The following is a 17,825-nucleotide window of genomic DNA, read 5'->3' as shown; positions in this document are numbered from 1 at the left end:
TCATTTAAAAGTGGACTTATTTGGATTGTGATCAAATCATTCATGATCAGGTGAATCATTCGTGGGTACAGACAGAGGTTTGGCAGTGACAAATCATCTGCTTTTATCCGTCTGAGAGAGTAAAACTGGTGTTAGATTCTGTAGTATTCAGCACGCTGACAAGTATTTTCTGCTGACTTAAACAAACACAGTCGGACTATTCCCCGATGTCTCCAAAGTCAATCTGGGGGCTGCCCTGTCCCGGCTCTTTCCGTGTCTATCTGCAGGCAGTGTTGGGGTAGTCTGGGGGCTATGTGGTCACGGCCCGCTGGAGAGGCACAAATATGTGCTGAGGTCACCACTTTTACGACGTTCGGCAGTTTCCTCCCAGCTTTCTCAGGAAACCAGAGGGTAGGTGAGGTGCTTGGCCAATATTTCTCCTGACTAGAAAGACTTCCTGTTTTTTGGGAGGGGGAGGTTGGAGCTGTGTGGAAACACTCGTGGATCAGCCTATTGCTACGCTTTTACTGTAATTTACACATTACATGGAGTCATCATGTGTGACAGAATATGATGACGTTGCTTCCTGCGTTGCCGCTCGCTTTATGTTGTATTTTTAGACTGAAATGGTCAAGAAGGCATGTGAGGGTTAAAAGAACAGAGGATAAAATCTAAGACTACCTCAATTATGGACTGGAGATAAGTGGCTATCTTAGGTTCTGGCTGTGGTGGCAGCCGAATCCAGGATTCACGCCCTAAATGCTGGATGTTTGGATTGTGGCCTTCCTGTAATAAACCGAGGAAAAGGACACTTCCCATTAGATCGTCTCTGTCAGCATATATCATAAAAATAAACCCTCTAATGTGCATGTGCTGACTTGTGCCATCTGTTTCTGGAAAAGGATCTCCCATACTTTTCCTTTTCCCACCAGAAAGCTTTACATGACAACGTTATCCAACATGTCCTCCTGTCCTGTATGCGGTTGCGTTGGGTGTGCCTCTGATCTAAACAGACAATGAATCACATTCAGAAGAAAAAGGAACCATCATTTTAACCCCACGTCATCAGACGTACCAGAGAGACACGTCATTGAAGAGAAAAGGTTAACGGTTTCAAAATCTTACACGAGAATTTGCTATCCCTGATTTTATTATGTACAGTATAAGCAGTGGTGGAATGTAATTAAATACATTTACTCAAGGAGTGTACTTAAATACAATTATGAGGTACTGTTGTCAATTGATTAAAATATTTAAACGCTGTTAATTGCATGAATGTCCATAGTTAATCGCGATAAATCGCAAATTAATCAAATTTTTTTATGTGTTCAGAATGTACCTTAAAAGGGAGATTTGTCTGGTATTTAATACTTTTATCAACATGGGAGTGGACAAATATGCTTCAGTGTGCTGACTTGACTATGACTTGCCCCAAACTGCATGTGATTATCATAAAGTGGGCATGTCTGTAAAGGGGAGACTCGTGGGTACCCGTAGAACCCATTTACATTCACATATCTTGAGGTCAGAGGTCAAGGGACCCCTTTGAAAATGGCCTTGCTAGTTTTTCCTCACCAAAATTTAGTGCAAGTTTGAAGCTTTATTTAACCTCCTTCACGACTAGCAAGGATGGCATGGTTGGTACCAATGGATTCCTTAGGTTTTTCTAGTTTCATATGATACCAGCATAACTCTAGATTTAAAACTGAGCCCGCTACAACCTAAAAATCGAAAGTTGCGTCAATATGTTAAAGAAATTAGTGGCGTTAAAACGAATTGGCGTTGACAGCTTTATTTACTTTGCATATTCAGATTATTAATAGAAAAAAAAATCAACAAATACATCATGGTGTATTATCACAGGTTAAGTTACCCAGCAGTATATAAAGTACTTAAACTTAGCTCCACCTTTACCAGCTGCAGCATGAAAGTGATGATCACATTAATGCATCACTATGTACTTTTACTTAAGTAAGACTTTGAATGCAGGACTTTTACTTGTAACAAAGTATTTTTACATTGTAGTATTGCTACTTTTACTTAAGTAAAAGGTCTTAATAGTTCTTCCACCATTGAGTATATGAATATTTTTGCATTGATATATGATAAGGCATGAAGCATTATATACATTGCACATGTTATATAGCCTCCCAGATGTGATGCAGCAACATCTGTGCAGACAACAGTCTGATGGTATTAAATGTTTAATAAGAGGTTATGAAAAAGATGATTCCAGTGGTTGGTGACTGGAGGGGAAAACAGACTCTCAGCACGTCAGTTATCTGGCTTCTGAGGAGCTCATCTCCTAAAATCCAGCCTCTGTCAGCAGAACACAGGATACAGAGGCAGGAAGGACGTCCTTCCTCTGTTCCTCTCTCTGTCATTTCTCAGCTCGCCACCTACAACCTACAGTATACTATACATCGCTTTAACATCAGGCAACAGGATTTGTTTTTGTTTGCAGTTTTTGGGGTGGAAGAACTGTCTATGTATATAGTGTATATATATATAAATCTGGGTTGAAGTAATCAGTGCAGATGTGATTGTTACATCTGGCTGTTCTCATGTGGTGGTTGGGTTTATAGAAGGTGGCAGAGTTGCTATCTGTGAGTTAAAAAATGCACGCTCATGTGAGCAACGAGATTTTTTAGATACTGAAATCTCCAACAGCCTCCTCCTCCTCCCTCAGAGGGATGTGGTGTAATCTTCCATTTAAAGGACCAGTGTGTAACAATTAGGGGGATCTATTTGCAGAAATGGAATATAATATTAATAATTATGTTTTCATTAGTGTATAATCACCTGAAATAAGAATCATGGTGTTTTTCATTAGCTTGTAATGAGCCGTTTATATCTACATAGGGAGCGGGTCCTCTTCACGGAGTCCGCCATGTTGCACCGCCATGTTTCTACAGTAGCCCAGAACGGACAAACCAAACACTGTTAACTTTTCCTGCTTGGGCCGGAGTCGATAACGTTAATCGCTCCCGTCGCCGCCGCCGCTCTCTCTCTCTCTTGCTTCACCACTCATGTCCCACCTCTGCTCCAAATGACCTATACTACTCTGACAACATCTGGCTCTAGAGAGGACCGTTCGCATTTTCACGTCGGCCAAAGTAGCTCTCCAACACGCTTGGCACACAGGAGAGGCTTCAGTTGGTTGCAATCTGCAACTTCACTGCTAGATACCGCCAGATCCTACACAATGTACCTTTAAGAGATGTAGAGCTAAGCAGTAAGATAACTTAGTTTTTCACCAAAATGTCTGATTTTATTTATTACTTTGACTTTGCTTGGGTTGAGGTGAGAACTTCAGATGTTTCCACTCTTGTTTGTAGGCAACTTGGCACAATGGACCACATTTACAGAGAAAGTCCCGTTTTATTTGTCTCCTAAAATGTCTTACTCACCCAAAAAAGATCAAATCTCACCCCTTGTACCTGACTAATAATTTTGATTATGAGAATTATAAGAATGTAAGAATTAATACTTATGCTCTCATGCTTTTCTCCAAGATCACTTCCAATACACACCACTATATTATAATCTACCAGGAATGTCATATAGGAAAAGCCTTTTGTTGTTTACTCGATACGCTCTTGCATAAAAGTGCCAACATTATCCCAAACCAATAGTGCTGTCAGGCCATCAGCTGAGCTTTCATTGAACTGTAGTGAAACAGACACCACAGTATCAGCTGTGGGGTGTTTACCTGGTGTTTACGTTCCCATCAGTCATTTAAAAGTTGTCTGATTTGTAAATTATAATTCATGGCTAGGTGATGGTTCTCTAAAGTTCTAAAACCACAAACATTTTACAGAAGTGAAACCTACAAGTCCACAGGAAAAGAGTTGCATTGACATCACTACTCGTGTTGTTGCAAATCTCAGTGTTGATGTAAGCTCTAGGTTTGTAGCTATACAGATAGTTGTTAATTGTGGCTATCCCTGCTTATACTAACAACCCGGTTCTTCTCTTAATTATCCCAAACAAACATCTAATAATGCTTCTGCAAACACGAGACAAAACACTTCCTGTGTGACCTGAGGATTTTTCTTCCTGGGAATATCATAACTGTCATTCAGTGCTTAGAACAGCAAATATAAAAACTGTCATTACACAGCTGAATCACTATGGTATAGAAAAGCATAATAAATACTGAGGAAGTTGATGACCCATTTCCAGCCATCGGTTGACTGTAATTGCAGCAACACCAGTGCATGACAGAGGAAATGTAGTGCATGCTGCTCTTTAAAAAAATGTGCTGTGTTAGCAATAATGGAGATTTCCTCTCTGGTATATGGACTCTTCTTTACCATCATTCCTTCTATATTTTATGATGCTCAGTGTACACAACGTTTAGATGATATGAAAGAGCTTTTTTAATTTGAAAGTCATCCAATGCTGTGGATTCAATGTTGAGGAATGTCGAGTGCATTTTTACGCTTACCCGTGTTAGAGGCAACTTCTGACACAAATGTTGAGCAACAAGGAATTCTTGCTTCATATCAGCCTTTGCCATTTTCTATCCATTCTGCTCGCTTACACAATAGAAACAAAAGCAAATCATATAGTTATGTTTCAAATCACATGTTTCACATTTCATTTAAATCAAGAGTTATACTGCAAGATGTTTGGATCACAATGAAAAAGCTAACTGTGCCTATTTTTAGACATCAGAGAGTTCAGTAGGCCACAATTCTTTGGCATCATTGGACAAAAATTCCATAATAACCTTTCAGCATATTGTGACTCAAGTGTTCTGAGAGATAACTAGACTTCTGCAGCTACTCATGGCTCTGTTTTTCTGGCTTTAAAAAACACTCCAGGCTAAATGTGCAATCCCATGTTCAGTCATTTTACCATTTTACAATGTTATTGCTGTCACAAAACCTCGGCTTATGTGTGGATGTTACATGGAGAATTCATTCATTTTTATTTCAAAATTTATTTCGAATATGTAGAATACAAAAAAAATTAAATAAAAAACAAAGAAAAAGAATGATCCCACCAAGTGGACAGTCAGAAACAAGTAGTATTTACATACAATGAAAAGCATAAGAAAAATAAATTGTCAAACACTTGATGCCTTGATTTACAAATTCGAAAAGGAGTGAGAAGAAGTATAAACTTATTTAATCCCACCCCTTCTCCATAAATCAATTAATAATTATTAACCAGCTTCCTTATTGAGCCGTACATATACTCTAATTAAGTTTTCCTAAATTTGTCTAACTATAATTATTATTATTTATAATAAGAATCAAACAAACAATAAGACTATGATAATAATAATTTAATATATATAATAATTTAATAATTATATAATAATTTTGAAGCATTTAGGTATTTTAGAAAGACATTAAAGGGACTGTTTGTAACTTTTTAAGCGTATAAATGCACACTCGCATGTGGCTACGCTGTTCAGACTCCCTGTGGACACGTACCATCAGACTCAAACACAAACTACACGGAAGCACCAAAACCTCAAAGTTCTATCGAGTGAAGCCCGTCTTGCAAAACAGTGTTGGCGGCCGTCATAGTACGCGGGGGAGACCGTAGCTTTGGTCTACACGACCGGAGTCTCTGCTCCTCTGCCTGCTTGCCTTCACTCACACACCGCGCTCGTTCTCGCTCCACCTCTAGACCTGCATGCGCGCTCACTCCACACTGCAGACGAGTTAGTTTAGCTCTGAGAATATCTAGTAAATGTACAGTGGACGTTTGTGCAGAAATAAATGCTGCAGCTCCTCCAGACCAACAGAGGTTTTCCGTGTCTTGGGAAGCGACGGGGCTCTGCAGCGAGAAACATTATCGTCTCCGACGGGGGGGAGGAAAAGCCAACACTAGGATCAGCAGTGATTCATGGAGAGACCTTCGTCTGGTCAGCTAACATTACTGCCAAGCAGCTGAAATATAGAGTGATATTGTGGTTTTAGGTGACGTGTGTCGCCTCACTGTTTTGAGCGATGCTCGTTCATGTCTATTTAGAGCGAGCAAGCGCGAACCCGACGCTGACTGTCGTTGACTTAACGGCCACAGGTGTCGCTGTTAACAAGCATTTCTGAAAGTTACATATAGTCCCTTTAAATATCAATAGTTTTAATTGCTTTTATTTGTTTGAGGACTCACTGGAGCTTAGGTGTCCCACTTTACTGCAACTCACCTTATGTTGTATAACAAAATGAAATCTATTTTCCTCTGACACAACATGATGGACAGATGTTCCTGACCCACTCACTGCGTAGATGGGATATTTTGGTCCACGTGAAGAGCCCGCCCACCTCCGCCAGTAGAACTGTGCAGCAGTGAGTTAGGTTCTATCTGTCTGTCAGTCAGTCAGCGTGTGAAGGGTTAAACTGGGAGTTTGCAGCAGTCTCTCCTTTCTGTCCACGACATTCAGCGGAAAACATCTGACTCCTGCTCGTTTTTCCGAAAAGCTCTGTTTGGCTTTTTACTCCTTTTTCTGTGTGTGCGCGCTGGAGCCGCGGAGGCGTCACAGGGAACACAAATCTCTGTTTTACCACCACAGGATTCAACATCTCACTGACTGACTGCAAGCTTTCTAACAGGTAGGACCCTGTAGTGTGTTGTGTTGTGTTGTGAACATTTTCCATCCATGCATTGATTAAAGATCCACTAAAGTGTTTACAGGTAGTCGTGTTAAAGTAGCTACAAAACATGTTCTCCTATAAAAGCCACAATAATGAGAGTCTAAAACAAACATAAAGCTTGTTTTCCATTAGCTGTTCTTTCCTTCACATCACTGTGGGAGGTCAAACTTCATTCCATGTTTTCATTTCCTTTCCTGTGTTGGGATAACAAACATTATAAATCACTTTCTCTCTCTTAACTTTTCTTCCCAGAACTCTTTTCCAGCTGCAACCCTGTTAAACATCTTTTTAATCCATAGACAATATATGATGTTTAATATGTTTATATTCTATCCACACACCTATAAGTTTTAGTGCAAAACCTTTTTTGAGTATGAAAGTGTTTGCATGGCCTTTGTGTCCACAGTGGGCCTGTGGTATTTCACCATCTCATTCACTTGCAGACTGAGTCATTCCCTGATTTCCTCCAGATGTGCAGTAGTTTACGTTTCCTGACGGCCCAGGATTGTGACATTTCTGCCCTTGCACTGCAGTTATTCTGCTGACAAATGTGATTTTACCCCTTGTGTTCTGTGGCTGAGTGTTATTTGTGTTGTGACACTGGTGGATGCTGTAAAAGAAAGCTTTTCTTCTTCTCATCCTTCATCTGGTAGTAAGTTTTGTTGTTAAAATGTAACTGCAATGAAGTGCTGACATTTCACCCTGTTTTTATTAGCCTTTTCCTCCAGCTATAGTGGGACTCTGACACCGCTGTTTACTGGACAATCATGTGTCACACTCGTGTAAAAGGAGCATCAACATCAAGTGTTTAGGCTCAAGTCTTGTTTTTCTAAACTTATCCTCGCACGGCAACAAAAAACTGTGTTCCTGTGAAGATGCAGGAATTTTAAATGTCACCATGACAAACCAAACATACCAGGCCTTACTTACATACCTATTCTGCTTGTTACCTTGACTTTAATGCTGGTCCTGGTGGATGAAATTAAGCTTTTATTGCTTTACAGCTGCACAGAACAGTCGCTCTGGTCTGATGCAACCCTCATTCCAACAGCAATTGAAATCATTTCTTGAAAAAGAAAACCTTAGGGCTGCAACTAAGGATTATTTTCATTATTGATTGTTTTCTTGATTAGTTGTTTGGTCTATAAAATGTCAGAAAATGGTGAAAAATGTTGCCCAAAGCCCAAGATGACGTCCACAGATGTCTTGTTTTGTCCACAACTCAACAGTTTGCTGTCAAAGAGGAGTAAAGAAACCTAAAAATATTCACATTTCTTTCTTCTTAAAACATTAGTTTACGATTAATTTAATATTTGAGAGCTAAATCGATTAATCGTTGGAGCTCTGGAAAACATGCTCAATTGAAAATCCAGCTTCACACTACTTTGAGTGAGTCTGTATACTTGTGTCAGTGTCTGATAAGCTCAGACGTGACTCTCAGAAGCACTCAATGACCTTCCCATCTGTTATCTCATCATCCGGTATGGCTCTCATTTCCTTTATGGATCAAACTAATAACTGATTATTTCATCATAAACACATCTGGACTTGCAGTGTTTTTGTATATTCTTACACTTTTTAGATGAACACATTCTAAATTTTCATGATCACACATGTGCATATGGATTGATCATTTTACCCAGATCATTCTACCACATCATCAGTATATTAGGTGTAGGTTTTATAGACAACTTGTGGGTAAATGATCATTCCAAAAGACTCCAATTTCCGTGTGTAATTGCTTAGCTGGGCATCACGAGATCTTTTTGCTCTGCTAGCGTAACATTAACCTCAGGTAATAGCTCAACCTTTGCCCACTTTCAACCTTTGGTCCCATCCTACAGTGCTCACAGCCTCTCTGCACTGTTAGTGTAGCCAGTGTAGCCGCCGGTGCTGCTCCTAAAGGTACGTCTGTCTCGCACACACACAGAGAGAGCCGGGTTTGAGTTGGTTGTAGCAGAATGTCTGGCTGAACGCATACGATTGTTTCCACTTTGTTGTGATTGTTTGATTCTTTAAGTGGTGATAAAGGAAGTTTTGAGGAGGTGTAGGTGAATGTCAGCTGCTGTGGTGTCCGCTAGAACCCGCTGGGATGTTGTTTTTGCCTCATGTGACATTGCCTTGTGTTTGCAGAGGTGTAAGTTTGTTGGCAGGAAAAAATCGATGATGTTATGTTCACATAGCATGTTGCTTCTGAGCTACAGTTAGCACAGCAGGCTGATTTTTGATTGCATTTTATGGGTCTGACAAATCACATGATGCGGCAGTATGATGACAGAATGTGTCTTTCTTTGTCCATTTGTGTAGTTATAGTGGTATCTAGTTATTCGTCCTCAATAAACCTCCCTAAATAAATATAAAATTTCATCGAGACCGATATATTCGTGAAGAGATGACTGAGCAGGACTGTCTTTATCTTTAGGATAATTCACTCCTTTACAGGGCTGAACAACTGACACAGCATGTGTAAAGCGGCAGGGTTAAAGTGTGTGTTTTCTGTGTTCTCATGAGACTGTGATGTTTTATGGGTCATATGTCTTGCTATGCTTCTCTGTCTGAAGGCTGTTTCTGTGGCTGTAAATCTTTACTGTGGATTGTTAACATATTTGATCGTTTATGACGTGCAAAGCATCTTTTCTTCGTACAAAATAGCAGTAACAAAGTGGTGCAATTGTATCCCAATATTTAGTTTGCAGTTTCACCTAGAAAGAGTGGGTTTTAACCTTTTATCTCCTTCTCCTTTTGTGTCTCTCTCTCCGCACGCACTTCACTTTTTCTGCTCCAGACAAATAACAAGAAAAGCATGTGTGGGTGTTGAGACTCATCTGTTCGGTTGACCTCGCTGCCCCTGAACACGGAGCCGCCGCCTGCTTTACCCCCCCGACCGTCCACTTGTCCAGTGAGGCTCGCTCCACACCATGTCTGCAGAGGTGGAGAGCAACGCGACCGTCCCCGCCGACCCCAGCGCCGCGTCCCCGACCACACCCTCGACTAACACCCCTCCCACCTCCCCTGCCACCTCCAAGGTCCCATTCAAGAAAGAGAAGAAGAAAGGTGAGTGATGGAAGACGCAATGACGCGATCATGATCATGCCATGATCAAGACATTGGATTGACTCATTCTTGTGGTCTGATCATGTAGAAATCATAGTTTTCTTGATTTCATTTTACAGCCCCAGAGAAGACAGATGATTACCTGCTGGGCAGGTTTCAAGGGGATGGCGTGAGGTACAAGGCCAAGCTGATTGGCGTCGATGATGTCCCCGAGGCCAGAGGAGACAAGATGTCGCAGGACTCCATGATGAAACTTAAGGTACCTTAGTACCTTGGACTATGCCCTGCTATCTTTATAATTCATTAAGGGGATGGCATTTTAAAGCTGGTATCTTTAATGTTTTTTCCATATCATGGACATACATTTGCATCATCTGCATCTCACTACAGAGGGCGACAATGTGCACACAACTTTATGGATATTATCTTTAAACTAGGGCTGTCAGTCAATTAAAATCTTTAATCAAGATTAATCGTATGATTTTTGCACATTTTTTTAATAATTTTTATCAAAATGTACCTTAAAGGGAGATTTGTCAAGTATTTAATGCTCTTCTCAACATGGGAGTGGACAAATATGCTGCTTTATGCAAATGTATGTATATCTAAAATATAAAGAAATATGCTCAAATCAATTTTCGTTAACGCATTATCATGTTAACTTTGACAGGCCTACTTTAAACACAAGTCATATTTTGTTTACAGAATAAAAATCAGATTAATATGTGTTGTTTATTTGACACCAGGGTATGGCAGTAGCTGCTCGGTCCCAAGGCAAACACAAACAGAGGATCTGGATCAACATTTCCATGTCGGGCATCAAGATCATTGACGAGAGATCGGGAGTGAGTTCTGCTTTCTGCTTCCCATTTACTGTTACATCACACTGTGGAGGTCATTAGATGTTGTTGCTAATGAAGCCTTTGTCCTTTTATAACTCAGGTGATCGAACACGAGCACATCGTGAATAAGATCTCCTTCATCGCCAGAGATGTAACGGATAACAGGGCGTTTGGATACGTGTGCGGAGCAGAAGGGCAGCATCAGTTCTTCGCCGTAAAGACCTCACAACAGGTAACACTCACATATAAACAGACACACAGACTCGCACGTGTCTGATGCTGTCGAAGGCGTACACCAGGCCTATTCAATTGGCGGCCCTTTAACAACCTCAAACCGGCCCTTTGATCATTTATAAATATGAAAAAGTAACTTAAAAGTGACTTCCTGTTGTCAGAAGGTGGCGCTTTGACTAACTCAACAATAATTTCTTCCAATAAGAGTTTATCCCGTTCATCAACGTTACCACTCACACTTTTGACTCTGTTACGCACTGCTAAAAGCAATATTATTGTGTTTTTTATTTAAATAACCTGCTAAGATAACACCAAGTTTGTGGGTGTTTACATTGTTTGATTATTAGAAGATCATCTTTATATTAGAAGGCTAATTAGCCCATTCCTTAGCTCTGTCTTGTTAAGCAAAGAAATTCTTATTTTGTTAAGTTTTTAACGCAGACTGTTTAAGCAGAGGACATTTAGAAGAGTCAAGTTGGATAAAAACAATTTAAATGCAACATTATCTTTATTAATGCAATAATCTACTAAGATTAAAATTAAATTCCTAGCTTTACAGATCAGGATTCAGGAAAAGTATATATCCAGGCCGAGCCCCCAGGAAGAGAGGCAGGCTTTGAAGCAAATTTTCGTAGTGGCCAAATGGCGGAATTACAACTTCCGCGTCCGTCATGTGATGTCATTGGGCCCAAAAATACTTTTTTTTCATAGACTTACATTGGGAAAGAGATGCTGTAAATCAGCATTTTTTTGAGGTAAATCAACTTCCCAGTATGAACAATTGAATAGCCCTTATTTAAATCATTAGGTCCTAAAAGTTGTAAAACGCACTAATGGCCGAATCCAGAGTTATTTGCCTTCCTCTGTTCATGTGAATGAGACCCAGACTGAGGGCTGGGAGGCGGAGTTAAAGGAAACACTACTGCGCCTGCTCTATGGGCCAATGGATGCGTAGGATCGCAGGATGATTCGGGTACTTTATCACTCGGCAGGCGAGCCATTGTGGCTTCATGCGCCACTGAGCAACTCTAATAGGAATGACCGGGAGCCCGCCTCCAACGCTGTATCCAGTTCTTTTCACTGTTTTTCAAATCTGGCCCTTCTAAAAAAGTATTTGAATAGGTCTGTCATACAAAACAAAAACTGCATAAACAACCAATGAGACAAATGGGCAACACTGACCGTGTCTTTCCGTCCCCATACAGGCAGAGCCCCTGGTCATTGATCTGAAAGATCTCTTCCAGGTCATCTTCAACCTGAGGAAGAAAGACGCAGAGGCCTCGCAGAAGGTAACTGGTTCAGAAGCAGTTTCAACTGGAAAAAAGTTTTCAAAAGTTGGACAGTGTGAACATTTTCTTTCTGAAAGAAAAGCACTTTGGTGTGGTCATCCGGGAGTGCTGACAGGGTCTACACTGTATGCACCTCCTGAACATCAACACTGCCTCTCTGTGTTCTTTCAATGAATCACATCTTCAGACATTCCATTGAAATGATGTGAAATGACACATGCCTCAGTGAATTAGGAAAATAAGTATAGTCATTAACAGTCTACCTCTGTTTACAGGGTGAAAATGGCAGCGCTGTGGTTGAGGTAAGCACTTGGAAGCGCTTGTTTTCTTCACACGGCGTCTCCAACTCTCCGTCCCTAACTCTCTCTTCTGGTCTTGTTTTCAGAATGGAAGTGATGCCTTGGTAGGTGGAGCAAAAACTGCTCAAGTACGTATTTCTGCTCAGCTTAACATGAAACATGATTTATAGTAGCTGGATAAATACAGTATGTTTCTGTTTCTTCTTGACTTCCAGCCAGTGGAGCAACCTGACCTTTTTGGAGACATGTCGACCCCTCCAGACATCCAGGCTCCAAATGTAAGTGTGGTGCCATAAAATGTTCCCTTTATCTGGGGCAACATGGTGGAATTATACTCAGTCGATGAAGTGTAGCCGGGTATTTACAGCATTATACTTACTTTTTATGCATCTTAATAATTACAGTAGGCTGTAGAAGACATCAAATAGTAATGATGATGAATTCATAGCGATATAGTTTGCTCCGTGCTGCCTCTTGTCATAAATGTTTCTAAGATCTGATTTGAATAACCTCCCAATTCATTCCATGTGTGTGAACTCAATTCTAAAAAGACCATAATTTTTCTATTATTGGTTGTGAGTGAATCCGCTTTTTTAATATATATATAAATTATAGATTTTAGACTTCAAAAGGCTCTTTTAAGAATTGAGTTTATGCTTCTTGTATACCAATCTCATTGTTGTCCATCAAACCTTTCAAAGCTGCTGCAAGTAGAATCCATGAAAGAGACATTTTGGTTGGCTTTGGTGACACCTGGAGTCTTCTACTGGTAGTGTTGCCGGGCCAGTTCTAGCTGGGTTTCAGGTCAACGAGCTAGTGCTGACTTCAGCTGTTGTCAAGGGCAATTAAGAATTTAGTACCTTTTTTTCATGTTGGAATTTGGACTCTAGACTTTGCTTTACCGTGCAATTTAATATGTGATATTTTGAGGTAAATATTCTACAGGTAGCAGCTTTAAATTGTCTTCTCACGCCATGTGATCCATTTTGTTAACACATGTTTTTCTCCTTCTGCAGAACTGATTCATAAATCTCTTTTGTTCTCTCTCATGTTAACCAGGAATCTAATGATATTCTCTTGCTGGACTTTTCCGCTGAAGTTGACAGCAATCAGAATTGCATAAAGGGAAACTCCTTTGTAACTTCCTGTGCCCCCGACCGTGCCCCCGACCGTCGGACGTCTCCCCAGACAGAGAATCCCTTTTCCTCAACATTTGGCTACTTTCCAACCCCAGACAGTGACCCTTTCAGAGATGACCCCCTTTCTAAATCGCCCACTTGGTCGGAGCCCGATATTTCACAGATCCCCCCCGCCACCGCTAATCACCCACACAGCCCTGCTGGCAACACTTGTAAGACAATTATTAACGGTGGTTTGAACGGGGACTCCGAACACCTCAGTCAGCAGATAAATGGGTTATCCAGTAAGACCATGATCCTCGCCCTCAGTAACGGACAGTGGCCACTAGGTGGCAAAATAACTCAGGGCAACACAATTACCATGATGGACGGGAATGAATCTGGAACAGTTCTCTCAACCAAAAACCCATTTTTTGACTCACCTTCGAAAACTTCCCCCGTCTCTAACGGCGTAACTCATCACCCACAACCCCCAGTGACTCATAGCAAGGACTCAGTTGTCATAAGTCCGCCTCCGCAGAGCTCTAAGGCTGGACGAGGTCGAAGGAGCGCAAAGGTGAAATTCCATAGTTAGATGAATCATAGTAGAGTTGCATGTGTGATGCCTATAAATGGGTTTAATGCACATTTCCCGGAGCATAATTAGGTTTGCTAACATCTCCCTTTCTGAGCGTTTGGTGTTATGCATTGGTGTCTGACAGGATATGCCGGTGGATGCATTTGGTTGCAAAGCCTGTAATTTAGAATTGCAGTTTGCAGGCTTGTTGGATCTCTTCTCTCTTCATGCATGCACTGGTGGTCACATGCTTCTCTAACTGGCTTGAATAAACAACACTCTGACTGTGCTGCTGAACAATCGACTGCACCTTTTGTCATCTCTGCTCTAAATCTATTTTCTAACATTCATGCTTCGGTGATAAAAGTACTGGTAAGTGGCAAAGCATGCATAATTCTGTAGTATTTATTTCTGATTACTAGGGCTGTCAATCGATTCAAATATTTAATCGCGATAAATCTCATGATTGTCCATAGTTAATCGCGATTAATTGCAAATTGGTCGCACATTATTTATCTGTTCAAAATGTACCTTAAAGGGAGATTTGTCAAGTATTTAACACTAAATCAACATGGGGGTGGACAAATATGCTGCTTTATGCAAATGTATGGATATATTTATTATTAGAAATCAATTAACAACACAAAACAATGACAAATATTGTCCAGAAACCCTCACATGTACTGCATTTAGCATAAAAAATATGCTGAAATCATAACATGGCAAACTCGAGCGCAACAGGCAACGTCAGTGTGTCAGTGTGCTCATTTGACTATGACTGGCCCCAAACTGCATGTGATTTTCATAAAGTGGACATGTCTGTAAAGGGGAGACTCGTGGGTACCCATAGACCCATTTTCATTCACATATCTGGAGGTCAGAGGTCAAGGGACCCCTTTGAAAATGTCCATGCCAGTTTTTCCTCGCCAAAATTTTGCGTCAGTTTGGAGCGTTGTTTAACCTCCTTCACGACAAGCTAGTGTGACATGATTGGTACCGATGGATTCCTCAGGTTTTGAGCCCGCTACAACCTAAAAACCGCAAGTTGCGTTAAAGAAATTTGTTAAAACAAATTTGCGATAACTTTGACAGCCCTTCTGATTACATAATTATAGTAAATAATTTCTAAGTACTGCCTAGTTTGATGTATAAAATGATGTCAATGAGGTGAAATGATACTAGTGTATATATTGTGTATATATAATATTTTTGTTTTATTTTCTGTGAATAGTCCACAGTAAGTGACCTGTTTGGAGCAGATCTATTTGCTGCTCCTGCTCCCTCTGAAGGGTCACCTGCTTCAGCGGACCTTTTCAACAGCACACCTGCCGGCTCCACTCCCTCCTCCATAGCAGCTCTGGGTAATACACAACAGGGGGACTTTGCGTCTTATCCAGATATTACGATGTTGTTTCGGCTTTACATTCCCTTCCCTTCTAAACTTCCATATTCCTTTTTCTTTATATTCAGGGAATCTTCAGTTAGGTCCTCCAGCTACCACATGCATCCCAGGCATGTGGGGAGCCTCCATGGCTGGACCGCCCATGTACCACATGCCAGGAGTGACCGCTCAGGCCCCCATGCCCGCCTACCCACAGCCAACTGCCTTTGGTTGCCCACCCGTACCACCAACAACCTGGATCCCACCCTTATCCCCGCCCCACATCAACTGGGGCCAGCCTCCACCACCTGGGCCACTCGGCGCTCCAGGTTGGGGTCAGCCCCCCATGACCAATCCTTTCCAGCCCGGCGCGTTCCCTGTAATGGTTGACCCGCAAGGTCCGTCTCGCCCCCCTCCTAGGCCACCTGTTAAGGAGGCCCCTCCGAGAGTAGAGAACAGTGCCTTCACAGCCTTGGACCCCCTTGGAGATAGAGAGAAGAAGAGTGGAAAGGACATGTTCAAGGACTTCCAGATTGCCAAACCGCCTGCCATCCCAGCGAGGAAAGGGGAGCTAGTGTCCAACTCGGCCTCGGCTCCCGGCGGCAACGAAGCCGGGGCGTTCGATCAGTACTTTTCCAGTAAAGTGGGCCTGGCTCAGGATAACGCAGATCATGATGATTTTGAAATCAAGCAAATGTCAGGAGTTGTTAACGGTAAACCATCCCAAATTTTGCAAGTTGACGTGTACATGAGTGTGAGATTTTGTCACTGATTGTGTCCTCTGTCTTAATGTGGCAGCTCCTGTTCCAGCTGCAGCTCCAGGCCTCTTCGATGCCGCCTTCTCTTCTGCTCCCGTCGCAAACAATTCAGCACCGGCCCAGGGAGCCAATCAGGACATGTTTGATAACGCATTCGGGGCCCCAGATTCCAGTCCGTTTGGAGTGCCGCCTGTAGCCATGGTACAGAGACTCACACAGACACATATTTACACCATATATAGTGTCACAGTAATCATAATAAATGTAATTTGTGACTTTCTTTTATCAATCTTACAGCAGACTGCTGGTCAGACTTCTGCTTCAACAGCTGCTTTTGGGGATCCTTTCGGAAACCCGTTTGCTTGACCAGAACTGTCCATAAGTAAGTATGTGTTCATTTCTGTTTATGCTTCATCTATACAGGATGAACACTATTTTCACTTTTTTCTCTCTGCCCCTCACAGTTGAAATGGAGCAAATTGAGATCTTCACATCAAATACCATCTTTGGGACAAGCTGCTACAACGTGCGCAAGACAATCCAGATGATGAACTTTTCTAACTCTTGTCCCTGACCCATCCTTCTTTTACACTTCCACCTGTAATGTTGTTGTTTTTTCTATCCAATCAGTAGTTCCCTTACAGTATTTCTAAAGACCACTGATCTGAGAAGTAAATGTTATGTCCTGATCTGCTGAAGAAAGAAATGTGGTGTGTGTGAGAGAGAAGGTGCGTCCAAAGAGTTTCACTGCTGATGCTGTCTGTGTTAAAGAAATAAAATAATTCAATCATAACGCTGTGAGGTGTTGACAAGTCTGTTGCCTTCTTCAGTTAGTGAATCCACAGTTTGCTGGAAATTCCACAGTCAAACAGATATAGATGATAGATGTTTCTATAGGCTAGCTTTCATATCATTAAACAATATATACAGTATATATAAAAAAATATTCTCAATAGAATAATATATTTTATTATTTTTATAATATATATTATATTTACTATTATTATTATTATTATTATTATTATATTGCATTAAATATTACTGATGAAAAAATTGCAGTAGTCTACTTTAATAGTAACCTAGCTACTTGATTAACATGCAAAACATGCATGTGAGTATGTTTTAAAAAGGGAAATGAAACAGTCCTTGAATTTATGAATCAATGAAGGAAAGTACAAAAAAATTCTGGATTTAATAAACTAAAAAAGTAAATTAAATGTATTACCAGTAGTGGAAAGTAGGTAAAGTAAAGTCCACTACTTTTCAGAGAGAAATATTGTAACTTTAACTCCACTACATTGCAATCTGACTTAAGGCCTACTGTACTTTATTTTACATACAAAACACATGATCAGCTTATAAAATGTGAGTGATTGTTATCAATAAAACTACCTATTAGGGTATCAAACTTAGCTTCACCTTGACCAACTACAACATCAAAATGCTGTTTACATGTTTATTCATCAATATTTATAATTTTATAATTTTATATTTTATGTACATTTTATTGCTAATACTTCTGAATGCTTTTACTTTTAATTGATTAAATGAATATTGATTAAATAAATTAAATAAATTAATTAATGCTTATACTTCTGAATGCTTTTACTTTGAATTGATTAAATAAATATTGATTAAATAAATTAAATTAATTAATTAATGCATTAAAAAAAGCATATA

At 40.6% G+C, this 17,825-nt stretch overlaps 1 protein-coding gene across 11 annotated transcripts; it reads left to right on the top strand.

Moving 5' to 3' along the window:
- The first annotated feature begins 81 nt into the window (after positions 1 to 81).
- On the top strand, positions 82 to 16,938 carry dab2 (DAB adaptor protein 2). Of its 11 annotated transcripts, none has more exons than XM_074617827.1 (15): positions 82 to 390; positions 9,379 to 9,647; positions 9,767 to 9,906; positions 10,394 to 10,492; positions 10,590 to 10,721; positions 11,929 to 12,012; positions 12,288 to 12,314; positions 12,398 to 12,439; positions 12,527 to 12,589; positions 13,371 to 14,006; positions 15,238 to 15,367; positions 15,477 to 16,100; positions 16,186 to 16,346; positions 16,443 to 16,527; positions 16,610 to 16,938. In XM_074617827.1, the coding sequence occupies exons 2-14, from the start codon at positions 9,512 to 9,514 to the stop codon at positions 16,509 to 16,511; spliced, it is 2,343 nt and encodes a 780-aa protein (XP_074473928.1). In that variant the 5' UTR covers positions 82 to 390; positions 9,379 to 9,511; the 3' UTR covers positions 16,512 to 16,527; positions 16,610 to 16,938. The 11 variants fall into 11 exon arrangements, with proteins under 11 accessions (XP_074473928.1, XP_074473932.1, XP_074473930.1 ...); XM_074617829.1 differs by lacking the exon at positions 82 to 390 and adding an exon at positions 6,307 to 6,551 and having other exon boundaries at positions 16,446 to 16,527; XM_074617824.1 differs by lacking the exon at positions 82 to 390 and adding an exon at positions 6,307 to 6,551.
- Positions 16,939 to 17,825: the final 887 nt, after the last annotated feature.

Source organism: Sebastes fasciatus, chromosome 19, assembly GCF_043250625.1.
Source record: "Sebastes fasciatus isolate fSebFas1 chromosome 19, fSebFas1.pri, whole genome shotgun sequence".
Taxonomy (NCBI): Eukaryota; Metazoa; Chordata; class Actinopteri; order Perciformes; family Sebastidae; genus Sebastes; species Sebastes fasciatus.
This window is presented reverse-complemented; position numbering and strand designations above follow the sequence as displayed.

Excerpts from the sequence above, each read along its gene's own strand:
- dab2 (XM_074617827.1), top strand. The coding sequence starts at position 9,512 with ATGTCTGCAGAGGTGGAGAGCAACGCGACCGTCCCCGCCGACCCCAGC. Across the intron at positions 10,493-10,589 it reads TCATTGACGAGAGATCGGGA|GTGATCGAACACGAGCACAT; the intron begins GTGAGTTCTGCT and ends TTTATAACTCAG. Across the intron at positions 14,007-15,237 it reads GAGGTCGAAGGAGCGCAAAG|TCCACAGTAAGTGACCTGTT; the intron begins GTGAAATTCCAT and ends TTCTGTGAATAG.